General features: G+C 36.2%; 1 protein-coding gene across 1 annotated transcript in view; it reads left to right on the top strand.

The window, feature by feature from the left end:
• Positions 1-15,340, top strand: part of Bltp1 (bridge-like lipid transfer protein family member 1) — a 160,631-nt gene that overhangs the window by 56,553 nt on the left and 88,738 nt on the right. Inside the window, exons 27-32 of the mRNA XM_090356623.1 lie at positions 1,156-1,406; positions 4,004-4,262; positions 5,977-6,814; positions 10,282-10,352; positions 11,259-11,432; positions 15,196-15,316. Coding sequence (XP_090212749.1) covers positions 1,156-1,406; positions 4,004-4,262; positions 5,977-6,814; positions 10,282-10,352; positions 11,259-11,432; positions 15,196-15,316 — 1,714 coding nt within the window. The remainder of the gene's footprint in view (positions 1-1,155; positions 1,407-4,003; positions 4,263-5,976; positions 6,815-10,281; positions 10,353-11,258; positions 11,433-15,195; positions 15,317-15,340) is intronic.

The raw sequence follows: 15,340 nt of genomic DNA, 5'->3' as shown, positions 1-15,340 counted from the left end.
AGCACTCTACCACTAGGCCAAACTCCCAGCCCCACATAATACTTTTAATTATTGTCTTATAGTGAAGTGGCAGGACAAAAATTTGCTAGTGAAATGGAGCTCTTAGTAACTGAGGTTGTCTCAGGTGACTCATTTAGATGGATTATAATGCTCTACTTTCTCAAGAATTTTGGAGAATACAGGATTTTACTTAACATATTGACCTAATGAGATTTTTGTGTTTTTATGTGTCAGTCAATTTTTTTTTTTTTTTGCCAGTCCTGGGCTTGGGCTCAAGGCCTGAGCACTGTACTTGGGCTTTCTCAAGGCTAGAACTCTTTTCACTTGAGACACAGCACCACTTCTGGCTTTTTTCTGTGTATGTGGTACCAAGGAATCGAACCTGGGTCTTTAAGCATGCGAGGCACTCTACCACTAGGCCAAACTCCCGGCCCCATCAGTCAAAATTTTAATGAAAGATTTTAAAATAGAAACATTTTAATATTTTGAGGTTAACTATTTTTTAAAACTATTTTTCAGAGTCTTATTTTTTAAATTTTTAAATATTTTTATGCTATTAAACTTTAAACCCAGAACATTGCATATGCTAGGCAAGCTCTTTAACATTAAAGACCTACATTTCTAGGTCTTTACTTTTTTTTTTTTTTGAGAATAAGTCTTACTATGTAGGTTAGCCTGGCCTCACACTCTATATCTTCTTGCCTCTGCCTCCATTGTATTGGGTTTACAGGTGTATTCCACACTCCTGGCTTGATTTTTGTATTTGCTTTTTTTTTTTTCCCCCGCCAGTCCTGAGCTTGAGCTCAGAGCTCAGGGCCTGAGCACTGTCCTTGGATTTTCTCAAGGCTAGAGCTCTACCACCTGAGCCTCAGCACCACTTCCGGCTTTTTTTTAATTCGTTGCTTTTTATGTATACTATGTCTCTGTTATTATTGTTCCTACTTAATTCCATCTCACTTGATGTTATAAGACTTTCTTAGAGAGTAACAGGATTAAAAAGATAAACCACAATATAAATAAGCTTTATATTCATTTTTGTTTTAAAATACTTTAACAATGAACTTGTATTTATTTGTCTGCCAAAAGTTTTTTTAATTTTTCAATGAGTTTTCTTTCCTGTTGTTTTTTTGTTCTTTTGTTTTGAATTTTATTTAGGTTGTGGTTTTTGTGGCCAGATGACACTCTGAAGAATAAGAGATGCAGAAACAAATGTGGTTGTTTGGGTGGCTGCAGATTCTTTGGTGGCACAGTAACTGGCTTAGATTTCTTCAAACTTGAAGAGTTGACACCTTCTAGTAGCTCGGCATTTTCAAGTACAAGTGCAGAATCTGATATGTATTATGGACAGTCCTTGTTACAGCCTGGAGAGTGGATTATTACTAAAGAAATCCCCAAAGTAGTAGATGGTAATACATTATATTGTTTATATCTTATGTTAATCTTCAATTGTTTTTAATCCATGTGCCATTGGGAAAGAAGCTTAGTGTTGTTTTGTCCTACTTGTTAACTTTTAAATAATGTTTTAGATGGGACTAAGTATAAGCCACCCTTTGCAGTAACAACTAAGCCTACATAAGACTTTCTCTGTTTGAGTCAGAGAGTACATTTCATGTTGTTGACAATGGGTGGCTTTCCTTGAAAAGCTGATTTTCTTAGGTGTCATCATTTACCTGTACCTCAGTTCCAGAGATATACTTAGGAGTAGTTGTGTTTCTCCTCTGTTTTATTAGAAAACTTAGCAGTAATGATATTTATATTATTGTCCCCAAATTACCAGCTACTTTTGCACAACATTTTTCTTTTGACTAGCATTGAATATTTCAAGCAGAGAAATCTGAACTTTCTATAAAGTCTTTAGGGCAACTTTGGAAATATAATAGTTTGACATGAGTAATACCCGAGTGGCTTTAAGTGAATAGTTTTAGATTTAGTTAGTGTCTTCTCCAAAGACTCAGAAATGAATTTTTCTTTGAGTTTCTTAGTTATGCATCCATGCACTTGAGGATAATATTTACCATCAAATACATAAAAGTCCTCTATTTCTATACCAATATTTAATCTTTTTCCCTTAATCTATCTAAAAAGTTTTGCCTTTAAAAAATTTTAGTCAGGGTAATATATAGAAGGGTTACAGTTACATTCGTAATGTAGTGAATATACTACTTCTTTTTTTTTTTGAAGTATAAATTTTATTATCGATAATTTTGAATGGTGTTCACTGGTTTGTGTATACCATAAAGAACATTAATATTGTAGCATCATAAATTGTAATAATTATTGTCAAGATCCTAGAAATTACAAAACTACCACAATATCACTATATATGATAAGAACTAAAGGTAAAAAGGAGTTGCATTCACAAAGTAAAAAATAGAGCATGGTGTCGCTCTTCCTTTGACAGCACCCAAACTCTGACAGAATGTTTCCCTGCCTTTCTGCTTATCCATGCGCTTCTTTGCTTACCTTCTTGCTTATTTTGAATATATTACTTCTTAAGCATTGTTACCCCTCCCATATTTTTCTCCCACTTTCCCTACCTCCCCCTCAAGTTGTAAAGTTCATTTCCAACATATTGTCTTGTGAATATTATTGTTACATTATTTTACCTTTTGTCAGTGGACAAAAATAATAGAAAAAAATAGTTTTAAGAATTCATCATACTTATTTCCATATATAAGAGCTCTAAGAGAAAAGAGCTCCCCTTATACGTGTAAGTCCTGTTTAAATGTTTTCTGACTAAATAGTAATGCATAAACATGTACACATTAGGGTGATTTTCTTTCAACAGAAAGAAACCAGTAAGTAATCTCCAAACTCTGGGAGAAAAATGAATATCGTTTAGCTGTTCTTATAACTATTTAGTTACATTTGAATAATGTTAATCTTTAAAAGTTTACGCTGTCATTTTCGCATTCAATCCCCAGGTTAACATGGCTGGCAGATATTATCCTTGTTTCATAGGAAAGAAGCAGGCTTTTTGCTGAGGCTGAGTTGTACAAAATCCTACATAGTCAAGTATATGTCCTGGTAGAAATAGAACCAGGGCCACTGAAACTACTTTGGTAATTCTTTTCTCATTGCTCAGTCTTTATGAGCCAAGTATAGAGGTGCCTTATCAGGATTTAATGAGGAAGTTCAGCTTGGTAGAATTTAGGGTCCACTTAGTTCCTATGATATAGAAGTTAGACAATTTATCTTTTCATTTGTGTGGTTCACTTTGCCCCTTATATTTGTGATAGTTGATAGTATTACTTATATTGTAAGTTCCTAAGTCTCCCCACACCCTTGAATTCTGTGTAGAATTATATTCAAGGGTTATTTTGTCCCATTAACAAGTGTTCTTTTTCTTGGGTAATTCAGAGATGGCAGAGGAAGGGAAAGCTGAACAATTCCTTCTGGTGGTGTAGGAGTCTCTAGGCAGCTACAGAACTCTCCTTTTACCTTTGGTGTGCCCTTTGACCAGTTATAAAACACATCATAGGACTCTTTATGAAACTTTGAGATGGTGGTACTCTACTCTAGTTGTAAAGTAATTTTTATTTATTCACCAAATTATTTATTGAGTGCTTTCTATGTTCTAGGCACTGGAAGTATCTAGACTGGAAAATGATAAAATTTGCTCTCATTGAACTTTTAAATGTCAAAATATTTAGGTAAATCTGAATTAAAGATATATGATGTTCTTGATATTAAAAATTTCCTTGCAGTTTGTTCTTACATTTTAATGCTAGAGATGGGATGATTTGATTATGGTTGGTGTATGTACCTCATTCTCTACCACCAAGTTATCCCCTGGCCCTGAAAAATTTGAAATAAAACAATAAAAAAGACAAAGTGCACTGTCCATAGATTCTGGATCTAGATTTATAAAGGTATCTTTTTATGGTCTTTAACATACTTGAAGTTTTAAAAGTAATCATTTTAAAGTACAATTACCATTTTTTATAAAAAAATTTTACTCAGAAATCTTTATTTTCACTTAATATGCATTTGGTTTGTTTAGGTAATGTAAGTAGCATGAAAAGGAAAGAGTGGGAAAACAAGTCAACAGGAATGGAAGGAGAGAGGAAAACCCAGCACCTCAGTCTCCAGGTCCCATTGCGATCTCACAGCTCCTCCTCTTCCTCAGAGGAGAATAGTAGCTCCAGTGCTGCACAGCCTTTGTTGGCTGGGGAAAAGGAAAGTCCCTCTTCTGTTGCAGATGACCATTTGGTTCAAAAGGATTTCTTGCATGGTACCAAAAGAGATGATGGTCAAGTAAGGTCAGTAGTCAACTAGAATTAGAAACTTGATCAAAATAGTTGTTTAAAATCGCTATAAAACTTATGGTTAATCTCACAGGGTTACTGTATCTGAAGTTGTATACTAGTATACTGTATGTACACTTACTGGTTTATTTGAAATAAGGAAGGGAAGGGGGAAAACAAGATGACAGGGAGGAGGAGGGGGGAAGGAAGGGAATAAAAACATTAGAAGGGTATCTGTAAGAAGTAATGCACCTACTATCTGATGAATGTAACTGTAACCCCTCTATACATTATCTTGACAATAAAATATAGTAAAAAAAAAGAAAATAGTTATGAAAAACCTCTTCCTTTTGAAGTAATGCACCTACTACCTCACGAATATAACTGTAACCCCTCTATACATTATCTTGACAGTAAAATAAGAAAGAAAATAAGAAAATAGGTATGAAAAACCTCTTCCTTTTCTACTCCCTTATTTTACAAGATGTTTTTCCTTGTATTTAAATGTATTGCAAAACAACTATTTTCCTTTTTGAATAAGTTATGCAAACACATACACACATTCATTGCAAATATTGAGAAAATGCAGAAAATTAATTCTTGCTGTGGCATCATTCAGAATGAATTGTTGTTGCTATTCAGATCCTGGCCTTCTAGTGTTAAGAATAGTTTATAGTTCTTTTAGCAGCTAGCCACTTCCTTCTTTTGAAGCCCACAGGCCTCCTTGCTTGATGTAACAATCCAGAATCACCTTCTTTTTTAGTTGTTTTTGTCTCAGTAATGGCACTACTAAATCAGTTGTTGAAATCAAATACTGAAATTTGTGTGACTTGGCTTCTCTTCTTTAACAAAAAACTTCTAGGTAGTTTGTTGGACAAACTTAGAGAATATGGAAAGATACATACTCTTAAACATGCACTAGTATTTATGGATTATGGATTAAAGACTATGTTCTAGATTTGTTTAAATTTTTTTTTTAGCCTTGATATTCCTGTTTATTCATTTTATTTATTTATTTAGTTAGTTTTAAATTTTATTGTCGGGATAATGTATAAAGGGGTTACAGTTATATTCGTCAGGTAGTAGGGGCATTACTTGTTGCAAGTTGATACCCCTTCTCATGTTTTTGTCCTCACTTTCCTTTCTCTACCCCCTCCCAATCATCTTGTTTTCTCCCCTTCTCTTCCCTATTTCAAATCAACATATATACAATAGACCAGGTAACAAAGTCATACAGTAACAACATGAGATTAACCATAAGGGCAAAAAAAGAGAAGAGAAATAACATATTACATTAAGAAAAACAATCACACAAGATAAAACTCTTGTTTCCATATCCTAGAGTTCATTTCATTTAGTCTCATCCTATATGACCTTATGTAGCCTATGTTTTAAGCTATTGTAATCCTCTGCTAGGAGAGTCCTAGATGTGTACTAATTATTACAAATGATGGAAACCGTTGAGCCTATGTTCCTTTGGGTCTGGCTTACTTCACTAAATATGATTTAAATATGTTATTGTTTAAGCTGTCTCCTGCTTCTTTTGAAACTGCAAGTAAATATGAACATATAATGCAATTTTGCTACTTTGAATAGATACTATAAATCGTTGGATTTTCTTTTACTTGCAAAATGATGAAAATTACTAAAAGGATTTTTATAAATATACCATTTATGCTCATTTTATATTTATGCCCTGAATTTGAAATTTCTTTGCTTTCTCTTTTAGTATTCCTACAGAAATTTCAGGAACCAGCCCCGTGTCTCCTAACACTCAGGATAAATCAGTAGGTCAGTCTCCTCTTAGATCTCCCTTGAAGCGCCAAGCATCTGTATGTTCTACCCGACTTGGAAGCACAAAGAGTCTTACTGCTGCATTTTATGGGGACAAACAGCCTGTTACGGTTGGAGTCCAGTTTAGTAGTGATGTCTCTCGTAGTGATGAGAATGTACTAGACTCACCAAAACAAAGGAGAAGTTTTGGTTCATTCCCATACACACCATCAGCAGATTCCAATTCATTCCATCAGTATCGATCAATGGATTCTAGCATGTCCATGGCTGATAGTGAAGCATACTTTTCTGCAGCTGAAGAATTTGAGCCCATTAGCAGTGATGAAGGCCCTGGAACCTACCCTGGAAGAAAAAAGAAGAAAAAGCAAACGCAACAGATTGACTATAGTAGAGGTTCCATCTACCACAGTGTCGAAGGGCCACTAACTGGCCATGGAGAAAGTATTCTGGATCCTCGAACTCTGCCATTCAAAGCCCATCCATCCCAGGCTTCATTTGTTTCTGCCTTAGGTGGCGAAGATGAAGTAATAGAGCACCTATATGTTGTAGAAGGCGAGAAAACAATAGAAAGTGAACAGATCACTTCTCAACAACCTGTGATGAATTGTTACCAGACTTACCTTACTCAGTTTCAGGTCATTAATTGGTCAGTGAAACACCCAGCCAACAAGAGAACCTCAAAGTCCTCCTTGCATCGTCCCCTTGATCTGGATACACCCACTAGTGAAGAAAGTTCATCATCATTTGAACAGCTATCCATTCCAACCTTTAAGGTATAAATCAAACCAGTCATTTTCATTGATGTAATTATTTAGAAAAGTAGGTTTTTAAAAAATTACTCTCAAATTCTGTTTCAGGGAACTTTCTGTAAATTAATCTTTTAGAAAGACTAAAAATCACCTCTAAATTAACATTAGCTGACATGAAATCTCCCTCCCTCCCCCCAGTTCTGGGGCTTGAACTCATGGTTCATGTACCACTTTGGGCTTTTTCTTTTTTAATTTTTATTTATTTATTTATTTATTTATTTATTTATTTTTGCCAGTCCTGGACTTGGGCTTAGGGCCTGGGCGCTGGAGCGCTGTTCTTGGGTTTTCTCAAGACTAGAGCTCTACCACTTGAGCCACAGCACCACTTCTGTCTTTTCTATGTATGTGGTACCGAGGAATTGAACCTGGGTCTTCAGGCATGCTAGGCAAGCACTCTACCACTAGGCTAAACTCCCGGCCAACTTCAGGCTTTTTCTATGTATGTGGTACCAAGGAATTGAACCCAGGTCTTCATGCATGCTAGGCAAGCACTCTACCACCAGGCCAAACTCCCAGCCCCAAATACTTATTTTTACGTCACATTTTTTTTTTTTGCCAGTCCTGGGGCTTGAACTCAGGGCCTGAGCATTGTCTTAGGACTTTCTTAAGCCTAGGGCTCTACTACTTGAGCTACAGCACCACTTCCAGCCTTTTTTTCTATGTGTATGGTACTGAGGAATTGAACCCGGGTCTTCGTGCATGCTAGGCAAGCACTCTACCACTAGGCCAAACTCCTGGCCCCAAACACTCATTTTTAAAATAGTGAATTATAAGGGAAATTTTTATGATGTTAAGGACTAGAATTAATTATGTAAAGTCTTAATGGAACTTAAAGGGTGATTAATAGTGGAGGAGGGGAAGACCTAGGACATAGCATTCCAGGCAGACAGAGATCTTCTTATAGCCATACTGTGGGAAGGCCGTCAGCACAGTTGAGAAGTAGTGAGTTGGGAGACTTGCTTGTGATGAGGCTGGAGACCTGCAAGGAGCAGGATCATTCAACATTTAATGGCATTACTAGTTGAAATTTAATTTTATTGGGAAACTTGGGTTCTTTAAGGAAATGGCCACCTTTGAGAAAGGAGGTAAATGATAACTTAGAAAATCATTGCAGGAGTCTGCAAGAGATATAGATGCACTAGTAATGATAGAAATGAAATAGTAAATGTCCTTATAGAGATATGTAGGCACATGAGGGGATTTACTGGAGTAGTAAGGAACTTTACTGGCAGTTGTATAGTTATGATTTTAAGATTTCGCTCACCTCTTTCCTTGTCTGAGATAAATTTCCCATGCTAAGATTCTGACTCTTTATTCCATGTAGCAATATAGTCATACACAAATTTTCCTCTCTAAAACTGGATAGTATTTTTATTGCAAGTACTATATAGAATTTTGGAGAGGATGTAATTATTTCTGTACTTAAAATATTTCTAATTAGTTAGTTGAATGTCTAGGGAAGATAGGTCAAGTTATTCACTCATTTGGGTGTGTGTGGGGTGTGTGTGTGTGTGTGTGCGTGTGCGCGCGCGCGTGTGTGCGTGTGTGCACGTGCACATATATGCCAGTACTGGGGTTTGAACTCAGGGTCTTGGGCTCTCCATTGCCTTTTTCCACACAAAGCTGATGTTCTATTACTTGAGCCACAACCCTGCTTCTGACTTTTTGGTAGTTAATTGGAAATAAGTCTCACAGATGTTTCTTCCTATGCTGTCTTTGATATGAAGTTCTCAGATCTCCGCCTCCTAATTAGCTAGTATTATAGGCATGAACCGCCAGTGTCTGACCAGGAATTTCTGTCTTTTGATAAGTTGAAACACAGAACTTAGGAAATATGAGTTCTCCTCATTAAACTGAAATAACTCATAGCACTTTTTTTCTTTTTTATTAAAGAATTTATTAACATTGATTTTTACATCATATTTCAAATGACGTATTTAACAAACAAGTATTCAAGAAGGGAATCTCTATAAACAATCATTGGCACTTAGATTTTAGAACAAAATCAAAATTAGACTGAGGGTTTGTATGTCATAGATACATATTAATCTATGTAATAAAACGTATCATAAGGTTTTTTTTTTTTTTTTTTTTTTTTTTTTGCCAGTCCTGGGCTTCGGCTCAGGGCTTGAGTACTATCCTTGGACTTTCTCAAGGCTAGAGCTCTACCACTTGAGCCTCAGCACCACTTCCGGCTTTTTTCTATGTATGTGGTACTGAGGAATCGAACCCGGGTCTTCGTGCATGCTAGGCAAGCACTCTACCACTAGGCCAAACTCCCAGCCTAGAGTCTTAAGTTTTTATGTCTATGTAGTTGTGTTTATATTTCTAGTACCATGTCCATAGTATTGGGTATGTAAATATTGAGTCCTTGCTCTTGTACTGTTTGGATCTAATAGCCACATATTAAGGATATCATGCGCCTTTTTAGCACTTCTATATATTTATTTTAGCTAAACAGCTTCACTTACTCATTTTATTTATTCTTTATAGTTATAAAATACAAATTAATTTCTAATATTAAAAATTTAATTCTTCTCTGGGTCTCTTTTCTACTTAAAAGTTGGTTTTCCAGCAAAACAAAAAAAGAAATGATATCAGAAAAGCTTACTAGTATTAAAAAGTATTCCATGTTGATTGTGATGGTTCACACCTATAATACTAGCAATTCAAGAGTCTTTGAGCAGTAGGATCACAATTCAAGGCCAACCTAGGTAAAATGTTTATAAGACCCCATCTCAAAAGCTAGGTGTACTTTATGGGAAGCAAATAGGATCATAATCCAGATGGTTTAGGGATAAATGTGACATTTCATCCCCAAACTAAAGCAAAGAGGATTGAAGAGATGGCTCAAGTGGTAGACTCATCTCCCTAGCAAGTGCAAGGTGATGAGTTCAAACCCCAGTACTGAAAGGAAAAAAAAATTCTGGTGGAAAGAAATCTTGTGTTAATTGTAGCCTTTTACTTCTATTGCTCAACTCATAACCCAGCTGTATCATTTATTTGAAATATAGAAAATGAAATGACCAGCTACTCAGGAGGCTGAGGATCAAGGTTCAAAGTCAGCCCAGGCACAAAATGACCTGAGACTCTTTTCTTCAGTTAACCTCTAGAAAATGGAAAGTGGGACTTGACTAATGGGTAGGGTTGGGTGGTAGCCTTGGGCTGAAGAGCTCAGGGCCAATGCCCAGGCCCAGGGTTAGGGCAGTAGCCTTGAGCTGAAGAGGTCAGGGACAGTGCCCAGTCCGAGTTCAAGCCCCATGACCCCCCCAAAACAGAAAAGAAAATGAAATGACCCTTTGGAGTGTTTTGTGATTTTTAAAACTTTTTCTGTTGATATTGAATTGAATATATCAAAATCATATTAATAAAATAAGTTTATTTATAAATTCTAAAATTCTAGATGATAACTGATTTTTATTTTTTCCTAGGTTATCAAACAAGGGCTCACAGCTAATTCCTTGCTAGATAGAGGCATGCAGCTCTCAGGATCAAGTTCAAAGTAAGAAATAATTACGTATTTTTATTTGAGTGGCTGATTATTTATATTCATTTTAGCAGTAAGGTCTTAATATGTTTTCCAGGTTATCCATGAAATTCTGGACTGAAAAAGTCCTTGTGCTCCTGTTGCTGGGACTACACTGTCATGCTCAGCTACAAATCTTGTACTTTGCAGTCTAGAGAGTCTTTATTGACTTGAATTTGGGTCTTATTTTTGAATAAGTTACCATAGTCTAGTGCAGTCGCTCCTACCCTGTAATCCCAGCTGCTCAGAAACCACCAGCTGGGAGGATTGCTTCTCAAGTCCATTCTAGATAAAAAGGTATGAGGTTCTCATCACAACCAATAAAAGGCTGGATATGATCCCGCTACACAGCAGACATTGTCAGGATCACAGTATAAGTTGGCCTGAACAAAAAGAAAAGACCCTATTGAACAAATAATCAGAAAGGGTTAGGAGTGAGGCTCTGAGGTTAGAGAGCCTGCCTGACAAGTGTAAGGCCTTGAGTTCAAACCCCAGTAATGCCAGAAAACAGCCAAATACCCCAAACCATGTAGCTTTTTTGCTTTTTATGACTTTGGTTGCACTTACTGAAAGCTAGCACAGTTTCTGTTAAGTATACTATGAAAATCAGAATGTACTGTCAAAATTGACTATTAAGAGTTCAGTATTTTTCTTATTTTTGATCAAGTAAGTATATCAAAATATACTTTTCTTGTTTGATATATTGGCTTTTTTGCCATTTTGCATTTTCATATCTGGTTTGGCTTATGTCTGAAAAGTCCAACTCCCTAAAGTATTGTGTTGAAATAGATGCCATTGAAATGTTTACTCACATTAAAGAACTCCAACTTCTACTACTATTCAGTCTTGTTGAATAAATGCTTTGCTTTTTAAATGGAATAGCACACCATATACTCCACTGGAAAAGAAAATTGTAGATCACACAGATGATGAGACATTGACTGAAGAGTGGACCCTGGATCAGCCAGTCTCTCAGACCAAGACAACAGCCATAGTGGAAGTAAAAGGAGCTGTTGGTATTGTTTTGACTCCACTGGTGGCAGAGGCTTTAGACAGGTATTCATGTTTTTTACAAATACAGATATTCTTTTACTGAATGACACATGAATATGATGTTATATGGTATATGTTAATATAGAAATTTGTTTGAGTGTGCTTGCTTCAATTATGTAAAAATGGAAATGCCTTACCAGATCACTTTTTCAGTTAATCATCTGTTAGTCTCTCAATCAAAATTATATTGCAAGGCTGGGAGTTTGGTCCAGTGGTAGAGTGCTTGCCTAGCATATACCAAGATCCGGGTTTGATTCCTCGGTACCACATACATAGAAAAAAGCCAGAAGTGGTGTTGAGGCTCAAGTGGTAGAGTGCTAGCCTTGAGAAAGTCCAAGGACAGTGCTCAGGCCTTGAGCCCAAGCCCACAACTGAAAAAAAAAAAATATATATATATATATAAAATGCAATGTATTTTATGTAATTCATGTATGTGTTTATTTACTTTTCACTTACACATACACACACACTTTAGGCCATGGCTAGAACTCAGGTCAATTTTCTTGCTCACAACTGAAACTCTCATTTGAACGATATCCACAGTCTGACATTTTCCTGAAGTTAATTGGAGAATGGAATTTCACAGACTTCTCTGCTCCCTCTATTTTTAACTGAGATCTTCCAGGTTCAGTCTCTTAAGTAGCTGGGTTTACAGACATAAGCAATTATTATTTCATTTTCTCACTATATTATCTAGTTAATGAATGGATAAAAGGGAAATAATAGATATTCTACCTTGTAAGGAAACTATACTCTATCGCTAGAGGTAATATCAATACAAATAAAAGCTGGGATGGTATGTAATGGAATGGAATAAAAAGTTTTGTGGAAGACATTGAACCCTGTTGAAAAAGTTGAGAAGGGTTTCACTGGGGACTAGTTTTAATGAATGTCTTCTTTAACTGCAAAGGTTCATAGTTTTATATTATAGGATGGAATGACTCATTTCTGTAATCCTAACTACCTGGGAGACTATGATGGGAAAACCTGAAGTTTGAGATTAGCCTAAGAAATATGATCACAAGTGGCTAGGAGTGTGGCCTGGGGGTAGAGTTGTTTGCCTAACATGCATGAAGCTCTGGGTTCGGTTTCTTGATACCACATACACAGAAAAAGCTGGAAGTGGTGCTGAGGCACAACTGGTAGAGTGCTCGCCTTGAGAAAGCTCAAGGACAGTGTCCAGACCCCAAGTTCAAGCCCCAAGACTGACAAAAGAAAGAGGGTGAGGGGTGAAGAAAGAAAATAGAAAGACAGTATCTTAAACAGTAGCTGTGTGGTGGCCCCTATCAGTCATCCTAGCTATATGAGAAGCTGAGATCCATGTGAATAGAAAATGCATGTGCCTGTCATCTCTGCTACTGCAGGAAGAGTAAAAAAGGAAGATTGTTGTTCAGGAAAAAACCAAGTCTAGCTCAAAACAACAAGTAAATACCAAGAACTAGAAATGTGGCTTAACAGTATGAAAATCGACCCAGTGGGTTGAAGAGTTGAATATAAGGTCATCAGCTATGTATCTAATAGGAGAAATAATAGAAGAAATACTCAAGACCAGTTGAATGGGCAAGGCTATTTTAAATAAGACCAATTAAAGCATAGAAAACAAACCAAAAATTGAAAAATGGGATTTCAATAAATTAAAAAGCTTATGTGTGCCAAAGAAAACATTCAATTGAGTAAAAAGACAATCTACTGAATGGGAGAATGTAAGCTATTCACCTGGAAAAAGGCTGATACCCAGAATTAATAAAGAACTGAAGAAGCCCTGTAAGAAAAAAAAAAAAGAAGGTAAAATGGGTAAATAGGCCTAGACACTTATCAGAAGAAGATAGACAATATGATGGATGATCAATAGACATGAAAAAAATGCTCAGCACCACTAATCACAGAGATGCAAGTAGTACCATAGTGAAATGTCACTTTGCCCCAGTAAAAATGACTGTTACAAAGAAAAGAATAGATAGACACATGGTTAGTAGGAATATAAGTAAGTTATAGTCATGAATGGCGGTTCCTCAACAAGTAATAAAAAAGAATTAGCCCTAAGACCCAGCCATCTGGGTCTGCATAAATGTCCAATGATAATGAAAACTGTGTATTACAGAGACATGCCTCAAATGCATTTTTAGCACTATCCACAGTAGCTAAGGAATAGAAATAACTTGTGTCCTTTAGTTGATTAATACATAAAGTGTGGTTGGTATATACAGTTGAATACTATTCATTCATCGAAAGAACAAAATATTGCCAGGCACTAGAGCTTTATGTCTATAATCCTAACTACCCAGGATGCTGAGATCTGAGGATCAGGATTCAGAGCTAGCCTTGGCAGATGAATCTGAAAGATGCTTAACTCCATTTAGCAAGCACAAGCAAAATGAAGGTGTGGTTCAAGTGGTAGAGCATTAGCCTTGGGCAAAAGTGCTAAGTGAAAACACTTGTCCTTAAATTCAAGCTCCAGTAATAGCACAAAAAAATATACAAACGAAAGAATGAAATGGTAACATTTGTGACATGGACAGAATTGGAAATCATTATATTAAAAAGTTTGGAAGACAAATACCACATGGACTCGCTCATATGGACTCTAGACACAGTGATCTCATAGAACTTGACAATAGAGCAGCACTATTTACCATAGCAAAGGTATGGAACCAACCCAGATGCCCCTCAGTGGATGAGTGGATCAACAAGATGTGGTATTTATACAAAATGGAATTCTATGCTGCTGTCAGAAAGAACAACATCGCCCCATTTGTAAGGAAATGGAAAGACTTAGAAAAAATCATATTAAGTGAAGTAAGCCAGACTCAAAGGAACATAGGCTCAATGGTGTCCTTCATTTGTCATAATCAGTAGAAACCTTGGGCTCTACTAGCAGAGATCTGCAATAGAGCAAAACCTTGATACGTAAGACCATATAGTAGGAAGCTAATTGAAAAGACCTCCAGGATACTAAAACAAAAGCCATATAATGAATGATTGTTGTCCTTAATGTACTATGTTATCTCTCATCTCTTTTGCTGTCCCTTGGTCATCTCAAATGGTTACAGCATTTTACCTTGTTATCTGATATATTGTATATATGTTTATTTGGTTGTTTGAAATAGGATAGGGAAGGGGGGAAAACAAGATGAGGGGCGGGGGTGAGAGAAGGGAAATGTGAACCAAGATATGGGAAAGGGTATCAATGTTTGTGAAGTAATGCACCTTCTATCTGGCAAATATAATGTAACCCTTCTATTAATTACAATAAAAATATATGAAAAAAAAAGGAATTTGGCAATAGAACAGTGGTAGGAAAGATGGCAAGATTGGTCAGTGGTTACTAATTTACATCTAGATAAGAGCCAGAGGCTCTTATGCGCTATAACACCAAAAGTTTACTATAGGCTAGGATGGAGTAGCGTGCAAAGAATAAATGACAAATATATTTAACTTGAATTAAACACGGCATAATACCAACATGGTACTTTATTAATATATAGTCATATATTTTTTATATTAAAAATGAACAGCAGTGCTAAGGTGGGATCTGTCAGAAAACAGGAAGTTGATTTACCTTGGAGAAAACAGTGACCATGCCCATCTATGGTGAGGTGGGGGTTGAGGCCTCGTTTGTGTGTGAGTTCTGAAATGAGTTCCTTCAGTATTGGAAGGTTGTTATAAGTACTTAAATGATGCTGGTTTTCACTAATGAATCTCATTAAAGTAAGTCATGGTATTAAGTGAAATCGCAAATTTTGATTTACTTTTTTCCTTCCCTCAGATATATTGAAGCGATGGTTCACTGTGCTAGTACCCGACACCCAGCTGCAATTGTAGATGATCTTCATGCTAAAGTCCTTAGGGAAGCTGTACAAAATAGCAAGACTACCTTCTCAGAAAATGTAAGGTTTTTATTCAATGGGCAT

Source organism: Megascapheus bottae, chromosome 23 (assembly GCF_031878675.1).
Source record: "Megascapheus bottae isolate mThoBot1 chromosome 23, mThoBot2.hap1, whole genome shotgun sequence".
In the NCBI taxonomy this organism is placed as follows: Eukaryota; Metazoa; Chordata; class Mammalia; order Rodentia; family Geomyidae; genus Megascapheus; species Megascapheus bottae.
This window is presented reverse-complemented; position numbering and strand designations above follow the sequence as displayed.